This window comes from Jaculus jaculus, chromosome 3 (assembly GCF_020740685.1).
Source record: "Jaculus jaculus isolate mJacJac1 chromosome 3, mJacJac1.mat.Y.cur, whole genome shotgun sequence".
Lineage (NCBI taxonomy): Eukaryota > Metazoa > Chordata > Mammalia > Rodentia > Dipodidae > Jaculus > Jaculus jaculus.
Window position 1 is genome coordinate 147135396 of NC_059104.1, and position 26190 is coordinate 147161585.

At 44.9% G+C, this 26190-nt stretch overlaps 1 protein-coding gene across 1 annotated transcript in view; it reads right to left on the reverse strand.

Moving 5' to 3' along the window:
- Positions 1-26190, reverse strand: part of Ntrk3 (neurotrophic receptor tyrosine kinase 3) — a 308971-nt gene that overhangs the window by 256679 nt on the left and 26102 nt on the right. The window contains exons 3-9 of the mRNA XM_045146103.1: positions 16406-16563; positions 15194-15336; positions 14657-14798; positions 13924-14220; positions 7437-7460; positions 5788-5852; positions 4879-4981 (exon numbers count right to left, since the gene is read on the reverse strand). Of these exons, the coding sequence (XP_045002038.1) occupies positions 4879-4981; positions 5788-5852; positions 7437-7460; positions 13924-14220; positions 14657-14798; positions 15194-15336; positions 16406-16563 (932 nt within the window). The remainder of the gene's footprint in view (positions 1-4878; positions 4982-5787; positions 5853-7436; positions 7461-13923; positions 14221-14656; positions 14799-15193; positions 15337-16405; positions 16564-26190) is intronic.

Here is a 26190-nt window from a genome sequence, read left to right on the forward strand (position 1 = left end):
CTTCCAATAAATAGCTCTTAGGCACAACCTAACAAGAACCCATCCCTCACCGGGCCCCAGGCCACTCAGGGGTTCAGCAATCAAAGACTAAAGGCCTGGCACAGTGGGGGTGGCACTCCTGCAGGGCCGTGTTTCAGCAGGAGGCCTGACTGATTGGCCCTGTCCCAGGCCATAAAGGTACTTTAGAGATCAACTCTTCCATGAAGAGACACCAGGGTCCATCAATACCAGTGAGAAACTCCCACTGTATGCTAAGCATCCTTGTAAAACCTTTGTGGTTCCAAGAGAAGATGAGCTCACATCCCCAGGCCAAAATTCTGATGGATGGATGGCTATTGTTAAAGTGAGGTGGCATCAAAGACAATGTACTTTCAGTTCATCCCTGCAAGTTCTGGCTAGCGTACTCGTCCCCAACAACATAGGGTCTACCTTAATTCCAATACATACCAACATGAAGAAACCTCTGACACCTGGGAAGTCAGTAAGGCAAAATGCAGGTGACTTAACTATAAACATGCATACAAATTAAGCACTGAAGTTTGTGGACATGCACATACATGCAAAATAAAAGTCCACCAATGGCTAGAGAGATATATCTCTGTGCATACACCTACACCTAGAAGTAAACAAGCTGGTCAAAAGCCACGAACACTGCACTGTCATACAGTGGAGAGAGTGGCTAACTTGGCAGCCTGTAGGATATGTGTTTATTGGGGAATGCCCCATGGGGGAGGGCAAGTGTGCAGAATCAGCAGAGACCAGAGAAGAAGAGGTACAGGGGGAGACACTAAAACAAGGAACCTGAGAGATGTTTGCTGAGTTCAGGCTAATGGCTGCCTGTGGAGACCAGAGTGGGAATTTACGAGGGGTGATATTAACATGGTTTTCATTTTATCAGTCATGCTTAATCCATTCTAGAAATGAAATATTGGATGCACATTAAATAACAGTAACAGTTGCTTATTCTAGATGGTGGAATTGGTTTATTCATTTTTTTTTTATTTTACTATATTGTTCACTACTCAGAGGGTAATAAAGTCCATCTTAATTGGTTCATCCTATCTGCACAATATGTCCACAGATCCTCAGATGTAGACAGTGGACTTATTATGAGCATTTTACCACCCTCCCCACTCAACAGGCATCTCAGTTTTCCAAACTAGCCCCCTGATAATTTATAAGCTAAGCTTTTTTTCATGACTAAACCTGATGTAATTCAAGCCCAGTGGTTCAGTCCTGTAATCTAAACACTTGGGAAGCTAAAACAGGAGGACCATGAATTCAAGACCAGCCTAGGCATTACACTGAGTTGGAGGCCAGCCTGGGCTACATAGCAAGACATTCAAAAACCAACCAAACAAAACAATGTATGGTTCATTTCTCAAGGCAAGCACCTATAAAATGCAGTATGACGTTTTGGGCATACTGGGCTGAGTGATTGATGGTTTCTGCCATAACTTGTTTCTTGTCTAGAAGGACAGTCAATTTATATGTGAACAAAACGAATGAGAATGCACTATGACCAGTGTGTAATAACAGCACTTTTACCACATATCATGTGAGACAAAAAGGTATATGGAACTGGATAAAAAGTGCTTGAAGGGGCAATATTTCTTGAAAGGACAATAAAAAGAACCCAGAAAGTTTGGCCCATGGAGAAAAGAAGAGGGCAAGGCAATGTTAGGATCTGGATCCCAGTTACCTTCCAAAAACCATATGAAAAGGCTTGGGCATCAGCCTGTGGTACCAGGAGAAGGAACCTGGAGTAGGTGGGGGCCTGGAGAGCTGTAGTTAGGTCACTGTCAGCATGCCCTGAGTGGATATTGAGAATCCAGGTCTCTTCCCCTATTTTTATCTTTGCTTCCAAGCCACCATGAGGCAAACAGGCTTGTTCCTCCTGCACTATCACCATGGCGGATTGTCTCTCCACAGATCCAAAAGCAATGGGGCCACAAAACCATGAAACAAAACCCATGAAACCACATTCTCCTCTCTTCCTAAGTGGATTTTCTCAGGTATTAAGTCATATCAGTAGGAAGCTGACTAGCAGTCAGTTACCCACAGAACTCAACATGTAGCAATCTTATAAGGTGTGTAATAATCTTTCCATCTTGAAGATGAGGGAAGAGAAGCTCTGAGAAAGTATGTAACCCTAACCTGAAGCCAAAGAGCAGTTTCAGATTCTGAACAAGATTCAAAAATGCAAATTTAAGAATAGGGTGGATGTAAGGAGATGGGAATTCATCTAAGACAGAGCCAGGAGTCTTTTGGAACCCACACTGTGATTCTTTTTCCCTACACTGTGATGCTCACTGTAATGGGTAATCTCTCCATTGTCAACTTGACTGGCTTTAAAATCACATAGGAGATTAAGGCACTCCTCTGAGTGGGTCCTTGGGATCACTTAGAGATTAACTGAGGGGGGAATGAACCGCCGTGAATCTGAGCAGCACCATCCCATACACTATGGGCTTAGATGAAAAAAAAAAAAAAAGACAGTACAATAAACAACAGTATTCATCTTGTTCTGTTTCCTGGTCAGCCAAGATGTAAGAAATGTCAGCTGCATGTTCCTTCCCCCATGAACTCCACTATGTCTTCCCCATCGTGATGAAATATACCCTCCAACCGGGAGCCAAAATAAATCCTTCCTCCCTGAATCCTTACTTCTTGTAAGAAATCTGGTCACAGCCACAAGAAAAGTAACTGATATATTCACTGACAACAAAAGATGGAAATGATCTGTAAGTTGAGGCATTTGTTTAGTTATCCCCAAATAAGAAAATATATAAACCCAATGGGGCCTAATAAAATTCAGAATGATGCAAACCTAATTAGTTAGCCATGTTCATACTACCTTCTCTTGTCTCTGGTTGTTCAAGTTTCCTTAGCTTAGAAATAAGGCTTAGAATAAGGGCTATTTCACTTCCTCCTATGTAAGCATGCTCTCCTGGACCAACCAAGACCAACAAAGGAAGCTCAGCCTTCCTTAAGAGAGCTGAGGACCACTGAGGACAGCTGAGGGGAGGTGCCACCCTGGATACTGCCTAATCCATCCAACATAGGGACACACTGCTCCAGAAACAGAATGACAGTTAACAGAGAAAAATCTGCCTTCACAGCACTGGCAGGCATGTTTCAGGGCCAGGTCTCAGCTGCTGGTGTGCCACCTTGGTGGGAAAGCAACTGTGTTCCATTCTTTCCTTTGGTCTGTGTGCTGAGGTGTGTTCACATGGCAGAAGGAAGAGCTAGGAGGCTGTTTCAGTGCTGGTACAGAAACACTAGTGCCTGTGCCCAAGCCCACAGGCCCAAGGAGCCCAAGATAGAAGACTGTAAGCTCACCCAGGGACCACCCCATCTAAACCCAGGGAGCTGTTTGGCCCATGGTGAGCATTGACAGATAAAACATCTCCAGTCAAGTTCCTAAGACTGGTCTTATCTTGTTTAAGTCACTGATACCCCATCTCCTCTTTATAATTTATCTGCATGTGTATTTCTCTTGGTCAGATTATTTTTCAGATGATTTACAAAGCCTAGAGATACAGTTCAGAGGTGAGGTGCTCATCTAATATGTACAAGGTCCCTATATTCAATTCCACACACAAAAGAAAAGAGGAAAGGGGGAAGGAAGGGAAGGAGGGAGGAAAGAAGGGAAGGAGGAAGGGAGGGAGGGAAAAGCAAGGAAAAAGGGAAAACTTAGCTTTGCTTTGCCACGACTTATCAAGTTCATTATAAACAGAGTACAGACATGGAAGATTCCTGTCCTAGAAGATGGGGAAGCTGGTTCCATGGATTCCATCCTTCTGTTTCTCTGAGTCACTTCTAGACATTACTGTGCTCAACTTTCAAAGGAAGTACAGACTCTAGAGAATATAATTATACCAATGGATTAATTACATTTAAATATAAAATACTTAACCCCCACCATGTATTATCACTCAAACATTTGCATTGAAATCCAGGGAATACTATTCCTATGAATGTTATTCTAATCCCTGAGCCTCAAAGTTAGAATCCCATATAAACTAGCTCCTGTGTAAAAGCCTTGTAAGTTTACCATTCTGAATGTCATTGTATTACCAGCAAACACCAGTCAAAATGTCACTTAAGTAATCTTTCACCGTCCCTTCCTACACACTCCCACCAGCTTCAGCCATACAGCTGACTGGGTGTACATCTCAGAATTCAACTTTCTGCTGTAGAACGGATGGTAAGTAGCCTCCACTGAGCCATTTGGTCATATCTGTCTCTGGAACAAGGCAGGTGGATGTTTATTCACCATGTTAACCACTTTCATGCCAGTCACCTCACCACAGCCTTGGCTGCGTGCCACATCCCAGCAGCCTGTGCCCGCCATAATGGGGTTGAGTTCTCCATACATGGAAGCTAGCCAGCACATTTAGAAACCATGTTGCTCTTGGCATCAGTTCTAGGACTTTGTGTAGAGCTACGTGCTGAGATGCCATGGAATGGGCAGCTTTTCAATACCACAGTTAACCATCCTATACCTGTCTATGTTAATTCTTTCTCAACAAGATTCCAAACATGGGTGCAGATGAGAGAAAAACAATGTCACTCAAACTAGAAGTCCCTTCACCTGCGAATAATAAAAAGAACTAACAAAGTCCTCTTTTTTGGCCCTCAAATCCAACTTCCTTCCCAAACTAGACTCCGTTCCAAGACCACCCGAGTGAGCAATGGTTGTCAATAACACAGCTTGGTTCACACAGATTCCCAACATGGCCTTCAGTCCACAATGATGGAGAACAAGTGTGTAGACATGGGGTCTACAAGAAGATAAGAAGAAAAAGACATGTTGTGAACAAAAGGAGCCGTGTTTGTGCCATGGACCCCTTTGGACCCAAAGCGCGACCTTACCCTTCATTCCAAATTTGGACCGTCGGCCATACTTGTTGATCATGATAAAGAGAACCACCAGGAGGACGCAGGCAAAAGCAGCAAGCCCAACTGCTATGGACACCTGTCGAGAGCCAAACACACACTGTCAGAAGCACTCACAGAGAGCTGTGGTGCCTCAAAGGTAACACGTGAGCCCAAGTAAGAGCGGACTTGTTGCAAAAGAACAAGGTCCTCTCACTGAGTTAAGGTCTTTAAAAGTAATTTATGAGACCCTAAGAGAACTTGAACCTTTTATTTTTAAAAAAATATATAAATTATCCAATTTGATGAGGGAAAGTTCCGTGGTTCAATGTTCTGAGCCTCTCTCACCCACAGGCCACTTTAGAGATGTACCAGCAAGCCTTGAGAAGCTTCTGCCTGTTGTTTAAATTAGCAAGCAAATTCTGTATTTTCCCACTCCTTTTTTTTTTAAATCTAAGACCTCTACCCAGAAAGGTGTAAGAGCTCTAAACTCTGAATATCTTTTTCCTCTATTCCCTAGGTAAATCTCAGGCTCTAAGGTCTTACAAAACCTGCCCAAGGAGAGTCCCTGAACAACACAGGTTTTTGCAGAACATTTGTTCAGTGAAGAGATCCTGTGAGTCAGACTCAGCCAGACTCTCAGCAGACTGGGAAATTTTAAACAATTCTCTTCCTAACCCTGGGGCTTGGAGCAGATCCTCAAAGGCTTCCTCAAACAATGAACTACTCCCATCAAACAAGGAAGGTTTAAACCACCTCAAAGGAAATCATTCTGCATCTTTTTTTTCCTGCCATAGGTACAAATGTTCCAAGTAAGATAATATATGGAGAACTGAACACCTCAATGAAGTCTGAAAATGACTATATACCAGCCAATGTGTTACTCTTAACCAAGAAGTGACTCACCCCAAAAGTATCTTCCTCTGGTTTGTGGGTCACAGTGATAGGAGGCGTAGGGCTCACATCAGATGCTGGAAATCAAACAACAGAAGGCCATTTATTTTTCTGACCATGGGAGGCCCCAACTAAGCTTCTTCCCAGCCCTTGGAAGCCAGGTTCCTATAGTCACCCTCCTGGCTGAGCAGAAATCCCTAAAGGCCAGGTCCCTGTCTGGCCACCTGGCTCATGCTATGACTCAATGGAAAGCACCAAAGGAATGAAAGCCTCACTCCCGCCTCCTGCCCCCACCACAGAGAACACACTGTGACCTGGGCAACATGTACCATAAGCTATGGGACAGGAACCAAGAAAATGGTGTGGGATCATGGCCAGGGCCTGGGTTAGACAGATTTCACCATTGACAACAGCTGTAGATTCTGTTGTCCAGGTTCTTCTTTCTTTCCTTTCTGTCTCTCCTATGCATTTCCCCTATCTCTTGTCATTCCTCAGTAAAAGCCTGGTCTATGTCATTATGAACAACCCTGTATCCATTCACCTAAGACTGACTGCAGAGAATACTGTAATGTAAATTAAATAATAGTTATTCCACCAGGGAAATACCACCAAGTACCATCCTGCATCTATTATCACTCCCGAGCAAGTAATGACCCCAGTTCTGAATTCTCTGATGGCATATCTGTGAGATTATAAGCTCTCCAAGACCAAGGACCACCAAAAGGAATTACATGTGACATGGACATCACTGTCAAATGACCAGGATGTCCCTAACTTGATGGCTGCTATTACAACTCCCATAGGGGGAAAAGAAGCAAAATGAATAAGGTTTCCTACAATTCAGAAGCAAAACCCTAAATCCTCTAGCCCTAGCCCTGAATCCCCTATAAACTGAGTTTTAATAATTCCATTTGAGGACACATGACCTCTGAGGAATCACAATTCTACCCAAAGTGGTTTCTGGCCAAGTACTTGGTTTCATAAAGCAGGTGAGAAACACTGGAAGGTTTATAGGCTTTGTATTGTCTTTGTAAGAACAACTGAGATGATCAATAAGGCTTTACCTGAACAGATAAAACCCCATATTCACCCTGATATAACCCCTTGTTCACCCAGGGAGGGAGACACACAACATGGCCATACCTTGGAAAACTCCCAGAATGGGGACAGACTGGGGATATACACAGATGAGTGGTAGAGTGCTTACCTAGCTCTTATTTAATCCCCAGTACAGACCAAAAAAAAAAGGAAAATAAGCCAGGCATGGTGGCGCACACCTTTTATCCCAGAAATCAGGAGGTAGATGTAGGAGGATCATTATAAGTTCTAGGCCAGCCTGACACTACAGAGTGAATTCCAGGTCAGTCAGAGGTACAGTGAGACCCTACTTTGAAAAACAAACAAAAATAAATAAATAAATAAATAAATAAACAATTCCTTTGAAAAACTGAGGCATGGGAACTACCAAATAAAAGTGAGCCCAGAATTCATCAAACAGAGCTGCATTTCTACTTTCTTGTTCCTTTTCACAGTTCACTCAGACACCTTCAGCTGCCACAGGGTTGGGAACAGTTTGGAAAAGGCAAGAGGACTGTCTGGATCCAATAGTCACAGGATCATCAGGATAAAACAGTTTCAAACAAAAGAACCAGGAGACTTACCAAAATCAAAGAAATCTGTGCTCTCTGAAAAATAAAAGACAAAGAGGTAATCAACAAATGAAACACTAATAATAACAATATACATGATCAAACATGGTACATTATCCTAATAGGTATGACCTTTCATGCTCACCATTGTACCATTTCTATGGCAAGGAAGACACTAAAATCCTTGGTCCATCACCCTCCCCAACACCCTGCAGTACATCTTTAGGGGGTGTTCCTCCCAAATGGAGGAGAGACAAAACTCCTGATTTCAAAGGAGGAGGCTCACCTAGGAACAAGAAATCAAACTACTTGCATTGTGAGAAGAGGGGAATCAAATCCTGATCCACAGTCTTGTCCACAGCCCTCCTGCCTTCTCCAGAATAAAACAGGGAATGATAATGCACAGTGGGACCAAATAGAACCCCAAGATAAAATTTATTCAGTATGTGCAGGTGATGCTAGGAGGTCACTGAGAAGTTTTTGGGGGGCCCTGCCCCTCCATAATCTGCTCTTCCTCCAGATGGGACTGTGTTATCTAAATTTTGGCCAGTAGAAATGGTTCCCTTAATAATGAGAGCTATTCCTGAACTGGACATTAATTATGAAGTAGGAAGCTAGGGTTCGGCACTTCCAGTGCCACATTGCTCAGTCCTTAGGATCATCGTAGGTGCTGGCTAGCATAGTTGCAAAACTTAGTCACATCTAGAAAGAGATTACAGTAGGATCCCAATCCAATACTGGGTTCTTAACCACTCTACCTGAGCTGCTTAGACGTGAGTGGCCTATGTGATTGGTACCATTCTCCAATTAAAGGAAGAAGGATTTCTTGAAAAAGATGAACTAGTTCAAGGGTGGGGTAGGAAAAATACAAGATGTGCCTGGGGCAGCCTGGGGCACTAGAAAGTAATTCAAGATTAGTGGGTCTTGGAAAGAAGAAACAGTAGCAAAATGTGGGATAACTGGAGCAACAAAATAGTAGCAGTCATAGACTGTTACGTTGTGTCTCCTCAAAACCCACAGATTGATGTTGTGTCCCCAGTGCTTCACAAGGTCACTGTATTGGGAGATAGGAACTCAAGTTTAAATTAAGCCATTAGGATAGTCTCATCTAGTATGACTGGTCTCCTGATGAGAAGAGATTAGGACACAAATAAACACACAAAGGGAAGACCATTCGAGAACACAGGGAGAAGACACTATCTAAAAGCCAAGCAGAAAGGCTTCAGAAGAAACAGCCTGCCAACCTTTGGTCCAGATTGTGGAAAATAAATTTCAGTCGCTGCAGCCACTCTATCTATACTACTTCACTATGACAAACCTAGCAAACAAATACATGAATTATAACAATATACACAAATCCATTCTGATACAAGTATATAATGGAATCAATTAAGGAAAAGAAAGATGATTTATACCTAGATTTTCAACTTGCAATGACCTAAAATCACCTGTGAGGAATTACCTAGATTAATTTAGCCTCTGGGCATATCCATGAGGGATTATCTTGATTAGGTTAATTGAGGTCAGAAGACCCACATCAACTGTGGGTGGCACCAAGTCATGGGCTGGGTCCAGGACTATGTAAAATGGGGAGAATTCACTGAGCCCCAGCATTCATCCCTGCCTGCTTCCTCACTATAGACTGGATCTGATCAGCTGCTTCAAGCTCCTGCCACCATTCCTTCTCCATCGCGATGGACTGAAACTATATACTAAAATAAACTCTTCCTCCCTTAAGCGAATGTTTGTCAGGTATTTTGTCCCAGAAATGACAAAGTAACTAAAACATTCTTCTTCATAGTAAAATTTCACCTAATAAATAATTACATAAGGAAAGATGGAAATAGAAAAGTCATGATTTGGCAAATAATTCAGAAAAAAAATGATGGTTTAGGCAAGAATCATTAATGCATGTTAAAATGAGTATATGAAAGGATAATGAGAAGAGAAATAAGTTATGCATGTTTTTTTTTCAAATTATTCCTATCAATTACAAAAATGGAAATAAGTCACTTAGCAATAGAGGAACCTCACAAACAGTATCTTGACCAGATGAAGTTGACATCACCCATGACAGGACATTTCACCATCATGCAGCCCACAAGAGGATGGACCCAAAACGACAGTGAACCATTTCCAGGATTCTCTTACCAAAAATGCATAGCTGTGCTTTATATTTTTTTTAACAATGAAGAAAAATAAAGGAAATGAAGACTAGTATTCCTCACCCCAGGGTTTCTAAATGCCCAGGTCTGTATGACTCTGGGTAAATGCTCTGCCGGGAAGCCATGCCCCTCAGCCCCTCAAGTGCTCCACCACGGAGCCACATCCCTAACCTTGAGAGTCAGCATCTCTAAAAAGTTCTCCGATGCCGCAGTTGATGCTCTTGGTCTCTTTGGGAACTACTATACCACCTTCGGCTACAAGCCTGCCCTGTCCTGAAATATGACAATTCGTTCATTCCTTGACTCATTCACTCATTTATTCATTCACTGTAGTCTTCCGTTTGCCCTGTCCTCTGAACATAAGCCCCCTTGAACATTGTAACCATAACTCTGTTAAGTATAAATGGGCAGACATTCTTCTTTTACTATCTGTGGGGAACAGGATGCCTTCTGTGAAGTAGTCCTTCAGAAAGACCCATCTACACTAAATGCCCTATGTCTGGTTGCTTTTTGTTGCCCGTTCCATGTAATTGTGGGAGAGTGCTTGACTTTAGCAACAATGGAGGAGGTAAGGGCTACAGCCTCAGTTTCAGAGTCTGAGAGGAAAGAGGAGCCAGGTCCACCAGTATAATCCATTGAGTTCATATTTTCAGTGAACTCCCATTTATTAGAGTCTCCCGGCATCCAAATATTTTGGCCAAGTCTGTGAACCCTATAATGTCCAAATCAACCAAGGAATGTGTAAGTCCTTTGCTGGAGCCAGGCAGCATGCATACATTCAGGAAACATTTGAGCTTTGGTACAGAAACATATCTGACATCTTGACTGCTCTGTAATCTGTGACAGACATTTCTATGGAAAGGACAATCTCATGGATGGCCCTCCCTCTGACCACCGCCAGCAGGCTGGGAAAAAGCACAGAGTGGCCTGTACAGTGAGTGAATACATGCGTCTCCTAGTCTTTGCCCTTAACTCCTCAAGAAGGTCCTTTCCAATGGACTAATTTTTACCACAGCCTTTGAGGGAGAAGCACATTAAGTAGTTTTTCCAGAGTCACAAAGCTGACAGTGATGACATAAGAAATTGAAGTCTGGCAATGTGGCTCTGCAGCAACTATGCTTAGCCTGTTTTAAGACTGTTAGAACTTACTACCTAGGCCAGAGAACAATAACTGGTCTAGAATTCTTGAATTCCTCTCACTTTACCATCACCAAAGCCTTAATAATAGCCAAAAGCTATTATTGTTCTTAGCCCAGATGCCCCACTGAATATGGAGCAGATATGTCTTCATTTAAAACTCATGGCAACTTTGACAGGAGCTAACATGAACATTCCTACTTCATAGTTGGAGAAATCAAGGCATGAAGTAATACTGAATGCTAACTATGTTCTAAGCTCTATTCCAGGAACTCAAATCAACTGTCTGGGAGGACCACAGACAGGATTTGTACCTAAGTCTATCTAGTTTCAGAATTCTTGCACTTAGCTACCTGGGAATGAGAGGGAGTGGGCGGGGGGGGGGGGGAGCATGATAAATATGATGTCTTTGAAGAATCCACAGACCAACTTTGAATCCAGTGCCCAGGTAGTATGAGGCTGAGCTTAAAGGGTGTTAGAGTATCCCTGTATGCTCCCTTAGATAACGTTCTCTTCTAAACACTTAGATGTCTTTGTCACTTGACACAGTGGCTGGCCAATCTTTTCCGTCACTGTCTTTTCAACACCCACTGATTTCTTTAACACAAAGGCTCATAAAACAGCCAAAACTTAACACAGACTATCACTGGCCAGGTACAAATGGATCTGAGCAAAGGCACTTGGGTGAACAGCTTTATTTTCAGGCTTCTCTGGGACTCCCTCCCCACTCCCCCTTCTAGGACCTGAATTCCCATGAAATGCGATGGTAGCTAACTGCACAAGAGGAAGTATCAAAGTCACCTGAGTTTAAAAGCACAGAGCTGACAGTGCTGGTCCAGGAACCTTAAAAAATCACTGGCCTGAGGATCTTGGATAGCCAAGTCTTGTGATTAGGATTCTGTGGTGGTTTGATTCAGGTGTCCCCATAAAGTTAGGTGTTCTGAATGCTAGGTTCCCAGCTGATGAAGATTTGGGAATCAACACCTCCTGGAAGGAGTATATTATTGGGGGCAGGCTTATGGGCATTATAGCCAGCTTCCCCTTGCCAGTGTTTGGCACACTCTCCTGTTACTATTGTCCACCTTATGTTGGCCAGGGGCTGATGTTCACCCTCTGCTCATGCCATCATTTTCCCCTGCCATCATGGAGCTTCCTCTCAAGCCTATAAGCCAAAATAAACCTCTTTTTCCCACAAGCTGGTTGGGTGATTTCTACCAGCAATGCAAACCTGACTGCAACAGGTTCCCAGGAATATGAGAAGGGGCAAGGGTACCCACGTGGCTGTAAGGATTCAGAGAACCCCTTTCCTCTTGAGGGAGAGCAGGTAAAGGGAAGACTGCTCACCACATGGCTTACCTCCCTCCCTTGGAAAACAAAAGCATTGCTTTAAATCACCTCACTCTTTACCCACAGGGGAATGGAGACTCTCCTCTTTAGAAACAGAATTCATTTTCTAATCAGTAGGTGTGGACGAATCAGGTGAGGGGCTGTGCCAGCCCTTGATGTCAATAACTCTGTGGTCCATGAGAGCAAATTATCTCCACATGCAGAAGCCACTGATATCAAAGTGCAGGCAAGGATTCCTCTCCCTGAGAAATAAGAGCCCAGGGTGCCTACAATGGGAGTGTCTTGAGGCCTCTGCCTGGGCATGCTGGGGTGATGTTAGAAAGATCAGAACTTGAGATTGCCAGAGTCTCCAACATCAGCACGTTCTCAACCCTCTCCTGAGAGATGTCTCCACCATCCCCTGGTCTTGGCAAGCACTGGCATCACATGCAGCATCATTTCTCCAGCTTCATTCGTGGGATCTCTAACTCGCCTTCCCTTGCACTGAGGTAAATAAGCCTCCCAGAATCACCACCCTCTGGTTCTTCGCAGACTGTGAAGTCACCTTCCTACAAACAGATACCACATGGTGCAAGCTCTCGCCCCCTCCCCACTTTGTATGTGCATGACGTCAATCCTTGCACTTCCCTCTCTCCCCACAGGACTCATGACTCCTGGGTCACCCAGTCTGTTCTCAGCACAAATCATGAAAGTCAGCAAAGAGACGTAATTTCGTGGCCATAAACATCAACTGTGGGATCCTGCATCGTCACTGAGGGGTCCTAAAGGGGTAGGGAGATATTTCAATCTGTAAAGTGCTTGCCTTGCAAGGATGATGGCCCTGACTTCTGTCCCCAGACCCATGTGACAAAGCTGAGCAGGAGATGTGCACTTGTAATCCCTGGCTGAGGAGCAGAGACAGGTGGAGCTCTGGGGTTTACTGGACAAATAGTATAAGCTTGCCACGCACCAGGCTGAGTGAGAGACCCTGTTGCAAACAGGGTGGAAGGCACTTGAGAAATGACACTTAAGGCTGTCCTCTGGCCTCCACACACATATACATCTGCACATACTTGAACAAACACAACGCACACACTCACACATATGCACACACAAGAAGATGCTACAACCAGCCACTTTTCCCAAGCTCTTTTGGGTTTTCTTCTCCTCCAGCTTCAGGAAAATATTTAGATAGTCGAAGAAAATACACAGTCATCTCCCAAAGTTCAAAACAGTTCTCCCATGACTTCAATTATTAAGCCTAGTTCTTGTGACGTTAGCACCATCAGAAGCTGGTAGCATAATCTATTCCCCTCATTAGCTTATCACAGAACAAGAGCAGAAAGGATCCCAGCCACAAAGGCCAGGTCCAAGGCAAGCTTTGCTGCTGACCAGCAAGTAGAATGAGGTCTCTGTTAAATGTACGGTTGAACTTGATAGTCTCCCAAGTCCACTGCAATGGAAGAGCAATGAGTCATCATCATGTACCAAAGCTCAGGACTCATTCAAAAGCCACAAGGTTCTCAGGCAGGAAGTGTACTTATACCAACTTCACAGGTACCTTCTCAGGCCCAGGGTTTCCGGGTTAAGTAAAGAACAGGGGTCAAGATTCTCCACCATCTTATTGCCCATCTCTAAAACTTCGGCTTGCTCTACTGTCACAGGATATCTTTATATGAATACTGGTAGGTACTTCTGTGGGGGTTTGGATGTTGCTGTAATACCTAATGGAAAATGGATATGCTCCTGGTTGCACAAGGTGAAAATTGTGGCTGTCCTCTGTACCAATGTGTGTTCGGTGAACCAGGTAATATTCTCTCAAGTTGCCATCTGCCCCCCCAGATCCCAGAAGGCACCTGTGCATTTCTTACCTGGAAAAGGCTCCTTGAGGAAGTGGCCATTGATGGTCTGGTTGGCTGTGCCCAGGGCATTCTTGGCAATGAGGGTGTAGTTGCCATTGTTGTAGTGGGTAGGCTTGTTGAAGAGTAGGCAGCCCTCAGAAATCTCCCCCTCCTGGTAGTAATCCATGTGGATGATCTTGGACTCCCGCAGCGGCTGCCCGTTGTACAGCCAGTGCAGTGTGGGCGTCGGGTTGCCTCGCACCACGAACTCGATGCAGTGCTCCAGCCGCACCTCAGGCTCCACCAGGCTCACCACGCGTGGGGGGTCTGTGGGGAGAGGCCAGCTGATGCCCAAGACATGGAGTTTCCTGGGTCCTGGGGCAGCCTTCAAGGAAGTGGGGTGGGAATCCACGTCTTCCCCATCCTGCTTTGCAAAGGCTAAGGGAAACAGAGTCCCACCAGCTGCCAACAGAGGGGAAGAGCTTCCTGGATCTACCTTATTGCAGATTCCCTCTCAGTTCCTTTCAGAGGTTGCCAAAGGCAGAATAGGCCAACTTAGCAGAGTCCTGAAAACACAGCTGGAGTCACACCATCCTCTGAGGAGCAAGAATACTCTTTCCTGGATTGACTGTTGTTTCTCAGTCTTGCCCTAGTAGAGCAGGGCCAGGGTCTAGCTCAGCCCTAGCAATGCCTGTTCCCAAACCCCAGCTTCCTGCACCAGCCTCCTGGTACCCCACTGTCCCCCATGATGGCATGCACTTACAGTAGACAGTGAGAGCAACACTGGCATTGCTCATGCCCACCACGTTCTCTGCAATGCACGTCAAGGTGAAACCATTGTCCTCGCTCGTCACATTCACCAGGGTCAAGTTGATGGCGTGTACATTGGTCCAATTCAAATTGGTCTGAAAACCCCACAAAGACAATAACCAAACAGTTTCAACAAGGAAGGCTCCCCTATTCAACCCCCAAACACTTTCAGGAATCAAGAGAAGGTGAAAGAGGGCTTCCCTGCGAAAGCACATTGACCATGTGTCAGGCTTTTCACAATCAGTAGAGCAAGTGACCCACTTATTAACAGTGAGAGTGAACAGTAACATCCTACCAATTTTACAAATAAAGAAGCTAAGCTACAGAGATGTTGACTGGCATTGATATGATCATCACGCTATGAACATCACGCTGGAGAGAATCCAAATATCCGGGTTTCTTCTTAGAGACACAAGGTAAATTGTCCCTCTTGTTTTGACTAAGAGGTGATCACCCCTTAGCTCCTGATGGGTCCTGACAGAATGCCTACCTGGTGAGTGTTGATAGACTGCAGCCCAGTGACTATCCAATCCACATCAGGCAAGGGCGATCCAGAACCATTGCAAGTGACGACAGCATTGTCCCCTTCTCGGACGGTCAGGTTGACATGGCTCACGCTGATCTCAGGAAGGTCTGAGAACAGGGGGAGGAGAGAAGGGTGAAAAGACAGGAAAGACTACCCATCAGAAGCTCTGTCCAGTAGCTGATGGTGGGTGAAGTTTCTTGCCTTGCCCAATAATGACTCCAACACAACCTGCTTGAGCTCTTTGAAGACCCCTGTGATGCTTAATACTGCTTACTAACCTGAGAAGACCTAGAATCACCTCTGGTCATATATGACAGCATTTCTAGATTGGATGAAATAGGGTGGGAAAACCCACCCTAAATACGGATGGCACCATCCCATGGGTCGGGGCACGGAATAAAGCGGAGAAAGGATGCTGAGCACCAGCACTGATCTCTCGCTGCTTCCTGACCGCAGAAGCAGGATAACCAGCTGCCTCACACTCCTGCTGTCTTGACTTCTCTACCATAACAGCCTGTAGCTTCAAAATGTGAAGTGAAAATAGACCCTTCCCCTTCCTTCAGTTACTTTTGTCTGCTACTCTGTCTCAGCAATGATTAAAAGTTCATAATGTAAGCTGCAAATCACAGATGCTTCACAGCAGACCTCAGTCCTCAGGCCTGCAGACCTTTCAGCACTGCATGGCAGGGCAAGAGAGACACCAGCTCATGGAACACGGCTCTAGCAAGGAAGCCCATGACTTCATTCTACCTGGGGTGCTGATTCTCAGAAAATTGGTGTGTGTCAAGTTCCCATGGGGATGCTGGTCAGATATTTGGTGCTCTAACATCTAAAGTTGGGCCCAGAGATCTGCTGCTTTAAAAAACACCTTGGGTGTGCCTGATATAGGGTGAAACAGAGACCACACTTTAGGATGCTCTCCTTCAATTCAGATGTGGTTGTCAGGTGACTTCAAGACACAAAGGGACTATGATCCATTGAGAATGGTTCATGGCTCCCATCTGCATTGCAGAGGCCAGGCTTCTCACAGCTGACTGGAGGTAGGAATGACCAAGGAAGGACATGGTGAGTCCAATCTGCATTCACTGCAGAGGTCGAAGCAAGGCTGGAGACAGCTGGAAAGAAGGCCCAGTACTTTCTCTGAGGTATCAGGAAGGCTAGCTGGAGCTCACTCACCACACTGAGTGATGTTCATGCGGAAGAGGGGGAGCTGGGAGCCATCAGCGCTGATGCAGTAGAGGCTCTGGCTATTCAGCCTAGCCTCCCCCTGCTCCTGCCACAGCTGCATCCAGCGGATGTCACAGCTGCAGTTGAAGAAGTTCTGCTCCAGTCTCCTGTGGGCAAGAAGAGACGGGAAGGAATCCCTGAACAGCAGATGGCCCAGCTCCCACCCAAGGCTGAGGCCAAGCACCTCCATGAAGTAAGCCCCACTCAGAAAGGAAAATATAATATTTCCTTTCATTGGAGGAGCAAAGGCTTTGTATAGATACATAAAACCACTTATACATATATATGTCACAAAAGCAGAAGAGAGACAGAAAGGAAGGAGAGTGGGGTGGAGAAATGGCTCAGTGGTTCAAGGTGCTTCTTTGTAAAGCATGATGGCCAGGGTTCAATTCCCCAGGACCCATGTAAAGTCAGATACACAAAGTAGTGCATGCATCTGGAGTTCATTTGCAGTGGCCAGAGGCTGTGGTACACCCATATTTACTCTCTCAGTGTGTTTCTCTCCCTCTCTCTCTAACAAATAAATAAATAAATAATATGTTTAAAAAAAGAAAGACCTGGGTGTGGTGGTGCACACCTTTAATCCTAGCACTTGGGAGGCAGAGGTAGGAAGATTACCATGACTTGGAGGCCACCCTGAGACTGAATTCCACATCATCCTGGGCTACAGTGAGACACTACCTCATAAAAGAAACCAAAAGAAAGAAAGAAAGAAAGGAGTGAAGGAAGGAAGAAAGAAAGACTAGCTGGAGTGGGGAGGAAACAAAGGGACGGGCAAGAGGGTGTCTATGGTTAAAGTGCATAACATACTTGAAATAAATTGCCTTTATGAACACATTACCATGTACCATGAATATGCACCTATAACCAGTAAAATGAGAACTGGGGAGATGGCTTAGTGAGTAAAGTGCCTGCAGTACAAACATGAGGACTTGAGTTCAAACCTCCAGCACCCATGTAAAAGCCAGGTATCACAGTGCCTGTTTACAATCCCATACTGGGGAGGCAGAAACAGAGGGACCCCTGGGACCTCATGACTAGCCCAATCAGTGAACTCTGGGTTCCATGAGAGACTGTCTGAAAAAGTAAAGTGAAAGCAATCAATTAAGAAACCTGATATCGACCTCTGACCTCCACCCACAACTACACATACATGCACTCCCACACTCATGAATATGCACACACACACAGGGACACACACACACATGAACACACACACACACATGAACTTTCACACACATGAACACACACATGAACATGCACACACACTCATGAACACCACATATGCATGTAAGAATTTTTGAAATAAAAATAATGAAGAGAAGGTAGTGAAGTCACAAAAAATAAATAAGGCAAGTCCATGAATACACTTAGTTTCAAAACCAAAATTTTCATTTTTAAAAGAAATCTATCTCACATAACTCACCAGGCAAACCAACCCTTTTAAAATTCATTAGTTTGAGATGTTCACCTTCTCAAAACCTTCCCAAAGTTTCCTAGCACACTGGAACTCAAAGCCCTGGGCAACCTGTGCTTCTCCGCCTTTCTGACGTCAGGTCCTACCTCACCCTCCCACTTGTCTGCAGGACACCTACATGCTACACACAAGCTCACCACTATGACCGGTTCTGTGGTACCACAGGACTGTTGCACTTGATGTTTGCTTGTCAAGTTTGTCACCCAACAGTTCTTGAAAGACTGGCTCCCTTACTTTGCTAAGAAATCACAGGGCCTTCTCTGACTACCATCTACACCAAAGCCACTACCAATCCCATCTAAGAACGATGAACCTCTCACTGGGTGCCGTCTCCTTCCTAGAAGTGATTATCAGACAGCATCACTTTAAATCTCCATTTTAGATTATTTATCTGTATTTCCAAGTAAAAATTAAGCTTCATCAAGGTCAGAGACATATAACCTATATTTTCTTCGTCACTATACCCACAATACCTAAAACTGAATCAAATATATCTTCTCCCTGGGGGTGTAGGCAGTGAGCTATTTCCAAGGTATATTCAAAGCCCATTTTGGGACTGGCTTTATTCCTACATGAAGTCAATGACACCTTAATGAGCACCTTTTCCATATCTGGCTGTGGCTGAATGTTGTTCATAGATGACTAGAACAATCCCGGTCCTCTAGGAGAATTCAGCTTGGGGAAGAAAAGTGGCTGATGGGAAGAGTCAAGTTCAAAGCCCTTGTTCTCCACGGGCTCTTGAAGCAAGTCACACTCTTCCTCAGCAGGTTTATTAGGAGAGTGATTGACAGAATTAATCAATCCCAGAGCTCTTAAAGTAAAAAGCACCCAGAAAATCTGAATGCCAGATCATTAGAGGAACCTGAGTCTCTCTGGCTTATTGAGGTGATCGATCAGTCAGTACCCAGAGGAAAAGCACTTATATTACTGCATAGTTTTTGGACATTGGATATTTTTTGACAACTGGCAGATTCCAAAATAGTTAAGCATACATCAGCATTTATCAGCTTTCAGGAAGAGGAGAGGCCTCTGGAAGAATCATGTTTTGGAAGACTAGGTCACTTCGGGGAGAATGTACAGATAGCATGACAGGATATTAGCACGGAGCCTAAGCTAACCCATGACTTCTCCCTGCACACAGTTTTCTCAGATGCAGGGAAGAGAAGGGACCCAGTCTTTATTGAGCATCTGTTTCTCACAGCAACATCAGGAGATATCTGAGATTGTCCCCATTTATTGAGAGAACCTGTCTAATGTTTGAAGGGTGTGATGGTTAATCTTCATCAGCAACTTGACTGGATTTACAATCACCAGGGCGGCATATATCTGGATATTTCTCTGAAGGTGTTTCCACAAGTTTAACTGAGAAGAAAGACCCACCTTGAATGTGGATGGCTCCATCCCATGTTCTGGGCTCCTGGGTTAAATAGTAAAGGTGAGCAAGCTAAACACCAGCATTCATCGCTCTGCTTCTAAAATGCTGTGGCCAGCCATCTCACATTCCTGCCATAATGGACTATACCCTCAAACTGTGAGCTAAAATAGACCCTTCCAGAAGTTGCTTCTGTCAGGTGTTTGATGACAGCAGTGACGAAAGGAATACAGGGGTGAAGACACCTGAGCATGCCCCCCTGCTGGTATGTGGGACATTTCCATCTGGACTTCCCAGTGCATCTTCCCTGAATGAACACTTGGGAGATTTAAAGAGTGTTGAGACAAGTACCCTGACCACTGAGACTTGTGGCAAGCTGACCAGGGGGAAGCACTGGGGGAAAGTGGAAAATATAATGGGAATGTTATGCACTGAGGTGCGAAAGAGAAGCAAGATTCAGCTAAGGCAGAGCGTTCCCATCAAGGAGCGCCTGAAGACAGAGTGAAAGGACCTTCAGTGGTATTCAGATGCTGGAATGTGCAGGAGATCCTAGGAAATCATGGAGGTCCTGATAGCTGGAGACTGGGCCACCAGTTAGGATATCTAACAGGCACAGAACAATGAGGTACAGTTGTGTGGTTTATGCATGCGTCAAGGAACCCAGCCAAAGCAGTGATGAATGAATTTCATATCCAGTGCCCTGGTACGGGACTTCTTCCACCCAGAGGGGCACTTTCTCCAACTCACGCATAGGCATAAGATAGGATGGTAGGGCTGGGCCAGTGTTCTCAAACTTGTGGTCTCAGTACTCCTATTTGCATTTAAAATATTTCCTCAGGGCCTCAGATAACTCTTGTATATCTGGGCTATATCTCTTAGTGTTTGCCATATTAGAAACTAAAACTCATAAAATTTAAAGCATCAGAATACATTAGCCCAAATTCCATTAGTCATCAGGAAAATGGGATTTTCACATGTCATACACTCGCTCGAAAATTCTTGTGAGAGAACGAGAGTAGAAAGGGCATATGATGAATATATGTTTTACCTAACTTTTCCTTTGCATGGGAAGGTCTTGGAACTTTGTCAGGTTTCTGTGTCCCATCATTGAAGGGACTATAACAGAGGTATCTAATTTTTTGGCATGAAACATGTTATTATCATCTGCATATGTGGGGCCACATCCATATCTATCCTGGGATACATGCAGCCCATAGGTTACAGGTTGGACACACCTGACGTAGGGCACAGTGGTGAAAGTCAGGAAAAGGGAAAGAAGAGGAAAGGAGAGGAGAGGAGAGGAGAGGAGAGGAGAGGAGAGGAGAGGAGAGGAGAGGAGAGGAGAGGAGAGGAGAGGAGAGGAGAGGGGAGAAGAGAGAGAAGGGAAGGGAAGGGAAGGGAAGGGGAGGGGAGGGGAGGGGAGGGGAGGGGAGGGGAGGGGAGGGGAGGGGAGGGGAGGGGAGGGGAGGGGAGGGGAGGGGAGGGGAGGGGAGGGGAGAGGAGAGGAGAGGAGAGGAGAGGAGAGGAGAGGAGAGGAGAGGAGAGGAGAGGAGAGGAGAGGAGAGGAGAGGAGAGGAGAGGAGAGGAGAGGAGAGGAGAGGAGAGGAGAGGAGAGAAGAGAAGAGAAGAGAAGAGAAGAGAAGAGAAGAGAAGAGAAGAGAAGAGAAGAGAAGAGAAGAGAAGAGAAGAGAAGAGAAGAGAAGAGAAGAGAGCAAAGGGGAAAGCAATGTGGAGGATGAACTTTTCAGCTGCAGATGACAAGAAATCACTAGCACACTGAAATGTCTGGTTGAAAGCAGAGGAGAAGGAATATATTACTGGACAGGAAAAAAAAAATGAAGCATACCAGGAATGATGCCAGGGCAGGGAATTAGGAGAGGGAGGCCAAGATCCTAGAGTAGGAAAGGGAAGAGTCAGTCAGGAAGCCTTCGAAGTGTCTGCCTCGGAGCTAAGCGAGCTGCCTCTGTGACTGACAACTGAGATAGAGAAAACACAGAAGAAGCAGAAATAACAGAATGAGTAAGATAGTATGTTGCCTCACACATGTCATAGTGCCAGCACCACACCATGTGTCCTACACAGAGAACTTCAGCTAACCTTCACAAGAAGGCAGTGTGGGGAACGAAGAGGACACGTGATAGCACCCGTGGGAAAGCAGGGAAGATTCACTACTCCGTCCGTGTGGAAGGAGTGGAATGGCATGAGCTCCCCTGGCAGAGACCTCCAGGAGAGGACTGGCAGACCTTCTGAATGGCACTGAGGGTCCGGATGCTTCCAGATGTGCAAACTAAACCAGGTCAGTCTGGATTTCTCTGGCTGCTGGCTGCTCACTTGACAAGATGTGGCCATTCATTATTAAGTAGGTGTAAAAATACAAATTATCCACCTGCTCTGAAAATACTAGACAAGTGAGAATGTTGGCAGGGTTGCCTGGAGGCACACGGTATTTGATACAGGCCAGCCTCCTGTTGAATCCCAGCTACAGCACATCCTAGCATCTCAGGGGCCCAAACAACAGATAGCGCCAAAGTGTCCTGAGGCTGGCAGGAGAATTAGCGGAGCTATTTTGGATGTGCCCCAGATGCTGCCAGGCATGAGCAGCTCAGTAACAGCTCATTTCCTTCTATCCTCTATCTCCAGGGTTCTGCTTATGGGTCTGATCCAGTGAAAGGGATGTGCATGAAGATCTGGTCATTCGTTGCAATCTACAATCTGCTGAAAGCTACAGAAGAAACTTGGAAGGCTTCTCATCTTAGAGAACACACATGTAGCAGAATGCATTTTGAGTCCTAAGTACAGGCACCCTGGGCATCCCACTGGGCCAGTCCATAACCACCTTGCTTTCCTGACAAAGGAAGGTGTGCAAGAAGCAAAAACATGCAAGAGCAGCTCTAAGTGAAGCAGGGTATTTGGGTGCCTCTCTTCCATTCAGCCAGATCTCAGCAGAAGACCTCCAACCACAGCTGCAGGGGCAGACTGTAAGAGCTCAGAGCAGGCCTCTCTGTTCCATCAATAATGCAGGAGGCCCCATGAATAATACAACAGCAACTGCTCCACAGCATAGCTTACCAGTGCCCAGCCTTGGCCCCAAGATGGCCCAGGGCCTAATCGCAGAACCCTGAAGGCTTCGCCCAGATTAGCCCAGTCCCATTCAAGCACAGGCATAAAAGATACTTCGTAGCAGCAGCCAAGGCTATGACTTGGTGTTTAGAAAAACATTGATTTCCCTCAAACAGTTTCCTTCTCTCCTCCACAGCATCAGCACTGCCAGGGCCAGGCCTGGGGCTGGCTGTGGTAAATGTGTGTGTAGGGGGATAGGGGAAGACCCACACCAGCAAGGGCACAGTTACTGTCACAGGGCAAAGCACACAGTTCAGGCCTCCTGACAAAACAGTAGAAAAAGTGCATGAACAAAAGATCTGAGTTGAGCTAGCTGCATGACCCTGAGAAGATATAATGGGTTGAACTGTGTCCTCCAAAAAGATAACCTGTAAATATGACCTTCTTTGGCGATGTGATTTAATTAAGAATAAAGAGATGAGATCATTCTGGATTTTGGGTGGGCACTAGACTCAATGGCTGGTGTCCTTAGAAAGGAGAGGGGGCTAAAGGGCAAGGAAACACAGGTGTTAGCCATAGGAGGAAGAGGCAGAGGCTACAAAAGATGCTTCCATAAGCCATTGAGCCCCAGAAGCCATCAAACAGCTAGAAAATGCAGGGAAAGCTATGTGATGGTTAATACCATCATGCTGCCAATCTGACAGGATCTAGAATCACAGGAGACAAATATCTAGGCATGTCCGTGAGAGAGTTTCTAGATTAGGTTAACTGATGTGGGAAGAGCCACCCTAAGTATGGACAGTGCTGTCCTATGGGTCTGAAGTCCCAGATGAAATCAAAAGGGGGCATGATATGAGTGGCAACGTCCACCGCTGTCTACTTCCCGACCGGGGCTCCCATGTGGCCGGCTGCTTCGTCCTCCTACCAATGCTTCCCTGTCATGAGGGACTGAACCTCCAAACTATAAGCCAAAATCAACCCTCCCTTCCTTACGTTGCTCTTGTCAGGTATTTTGTCACAGCAATGAGAGAATACAGGCTTCATCCCCACAGCCTTTGAAGGGAAGGGAGCTCTGCTCATGTCCTTCTTGCCTTCAGAACAGTAAAGGAAAACATTTCTGTTGTTTTGCATCACCAAGTTTATAATCATTTGTTAAGGCAACACTGTAAAACTAAGGCTGCAAGTAACTTAATTCTTCAAGACTCTGTTTTACCATCTATAACACTGGGGATGGTTAAGTTTGACATTCCTACTACATAAAACTCATTGATAGAAGTAGCGGAAATATGGATCAGCATGTTTTGTGAATTAAAAGGAGGGAACTTAAGGAGGCCAGAAATTACTATTAGAGCAACGGCATTACTGGCGTGATCACTCTGCATCATGTCTGAGGAAAATGCAAGGATCAGCTCAAATCCGACTCCAACACTGAGTTAGTGCTTTACCAAGTCGATTGAATCTGCAAATTATAACAGGTAATTATCATTTCGCTTGAAGAAAATGAAATATTCCTATCTATTTTAATCACATCTGCTCCATGTGTGTAGGGTATTAAGAAAAGCCTGATCAAGATGTGTTAATGGTCCTTAGGGTATTTCTGAAGGGTCTCTGTGCTGTGAGCTGATACACCTCTGGTGCCTCTTGCATTGCCTAAGTCATATCATGGGAATCAAAAATCCAGCCCCTTTTCTTCTTAATTCATCATTTATGTCTAAAACAACTCTCTGATTCATGCTCTTATATTTGGACCAAAAAATATTCCAATCTTCTCTCTCAGGGAAAGAACAAAATAGCACCATCTTGCCTTAACCAGAAACTTCTGAGAGCACTATGCAATGAATTCAAGCCAGATTCCTGCAAACCTGCCACTGGAATGTGCTGGCTGCTCAGTAGCAACTGGAGGATGTCCCCATGCTCTCAGTAAGAGGAGCACCACCTGGTCTCAAAAACGCTGAGTGTTATGTTTTCCAACACTCCTCCCTCCAATCCCACAAAAACAAAAGACAGTACAAGAGGGGACTTGGCACATGGCAATGATCCTGACACACTCATGTTTTTCAAAGGGGAACTGCCATCTTTAACTTGGCTTCTGAAAGGGGACACTGAGCATCATGGGTGCATTGCTGAGTTGGGCCAGGGAAAGAGAATGGGCTAGGAAAACAGCAGTCCCAGATGGATATAATGCCAAAAATCATAATACAAATCCCAAGATTAACATTCACCAAACATGTGATCTTGGTCTAGTTATTTGACTTGGCTAAGCCCCAAATCTCTTTATTTGTAAAACTGGTTATAGTAATAGCCCTCTTGTGGGACTGTTTCAAGGATGAATAAGAACCTTGTGCACATTAGGTGCTCAAAAGGTGCTTCTGCTCCCTGCTTTCCCACTGGAAGTACAGTCCTTCTAGTGAGGGGTTTCAAAAGCATCAACTGTATCATCGTCAGCTGTCATCAAGGAGTGTCTAGGAGAGGACAGGCTGTATTGGGTTAGGCCAAGACCCTCTAAAGTTCCTCCATGCCAGAAGAAATGGTTCAAAGACATTGCTAAATATCCTACTGGCCCTTTCTGTCCCTATATTCTGCTGCTGGAAACATTTCAAATATCTGGCTTTGGACTTTCCTGGCTGCTACAACATGCTGAGTCCCCTCTCCTTTCAGGCCAAAACTCTTCCTGAAAATATTCAGCCCATCCCCACACTCCAGACCATAGGCTCCATCAAGCAGACCCTGGCAGTCTAAATTGCTTGTGGCAGATGGCACCATGTGGACTAATCAAGAATTCAGACAAGAAAATACTACTCCCTCTTCCATTTGCCAGCAACGGCTATTGTTTGAGTTTTAATCACAGCCATAGCTGAGAGCCAATGTGAGACCCCTGCAGCCCAAAGATAAATTTTATACCCTCAACACTCAACTCTTCCTCAAAAAAAAAAAAAACCCCTAGACCCCTTATAGCACAATTGCTCTTTAGAAGGGGGGCTTCTTCATCTTCCAATATCATGGGTTTTTTATTTAAACTATGACAGAAATAAAATACTCTCTGGACATGGTGGCACTCACATGCTGACTCACACTGGAAGCAATGTCTTTATTCCTCCATAAGTTTCATCTAGCTCAACGGCGTATTGATCTCAGGAAAATATGAATGCAGAGTCCCATGATCCTCTGGGAGAAATCTGACATTTTCTTTAAATATATATCCCCAGAACAACTGTTTCTAAATCTCCACGAAGCAGGCCACCAGGGTAGCACACCACTGATCTCACATCTAATGATTTCTTAGAAAGATAACTGAGCAGTTTCTCAATAATTCATCCCACAAGAGTTCCCTGATATCCCCTGGAGGGACACTATCCCTGGCTTTCCCTACATGAATGGTCAGGTATTCTAGGACAACTAGATGTGAGGAAGACCCTGAGACCCTCCCCCCTCAATCATTTTAAGGGTATGATGGTCCATCTTCATTGCCAATGTGACTGAATTTACAGTCACCTAGGAGACACACCTCTGGACATGTCTATGGCAATGCTTCCAAAGAGGTTCAACTGGGGAGTAAAGAGTCTCTCTAAATGGGGGTGGTTCTATCCCATGGCTGAGACTGAATAAAATTAACAAAGTAAGTCAAGAACCAGCATTCACCTCTCTTTGCTTCCTGACTGCAGACACAATATGACCAGTTCCTCATATTACTACTGACATCTCACCACTATGGATTATATTCCTAAAACCATGAACCAAAAACTCTTCCTTCCTTAGGTTTCTTCTTATCAAGGCATTTTTGTCATAGTAATAAGAAAAGTAATTAGCACAGAGGGTAACTGTGGT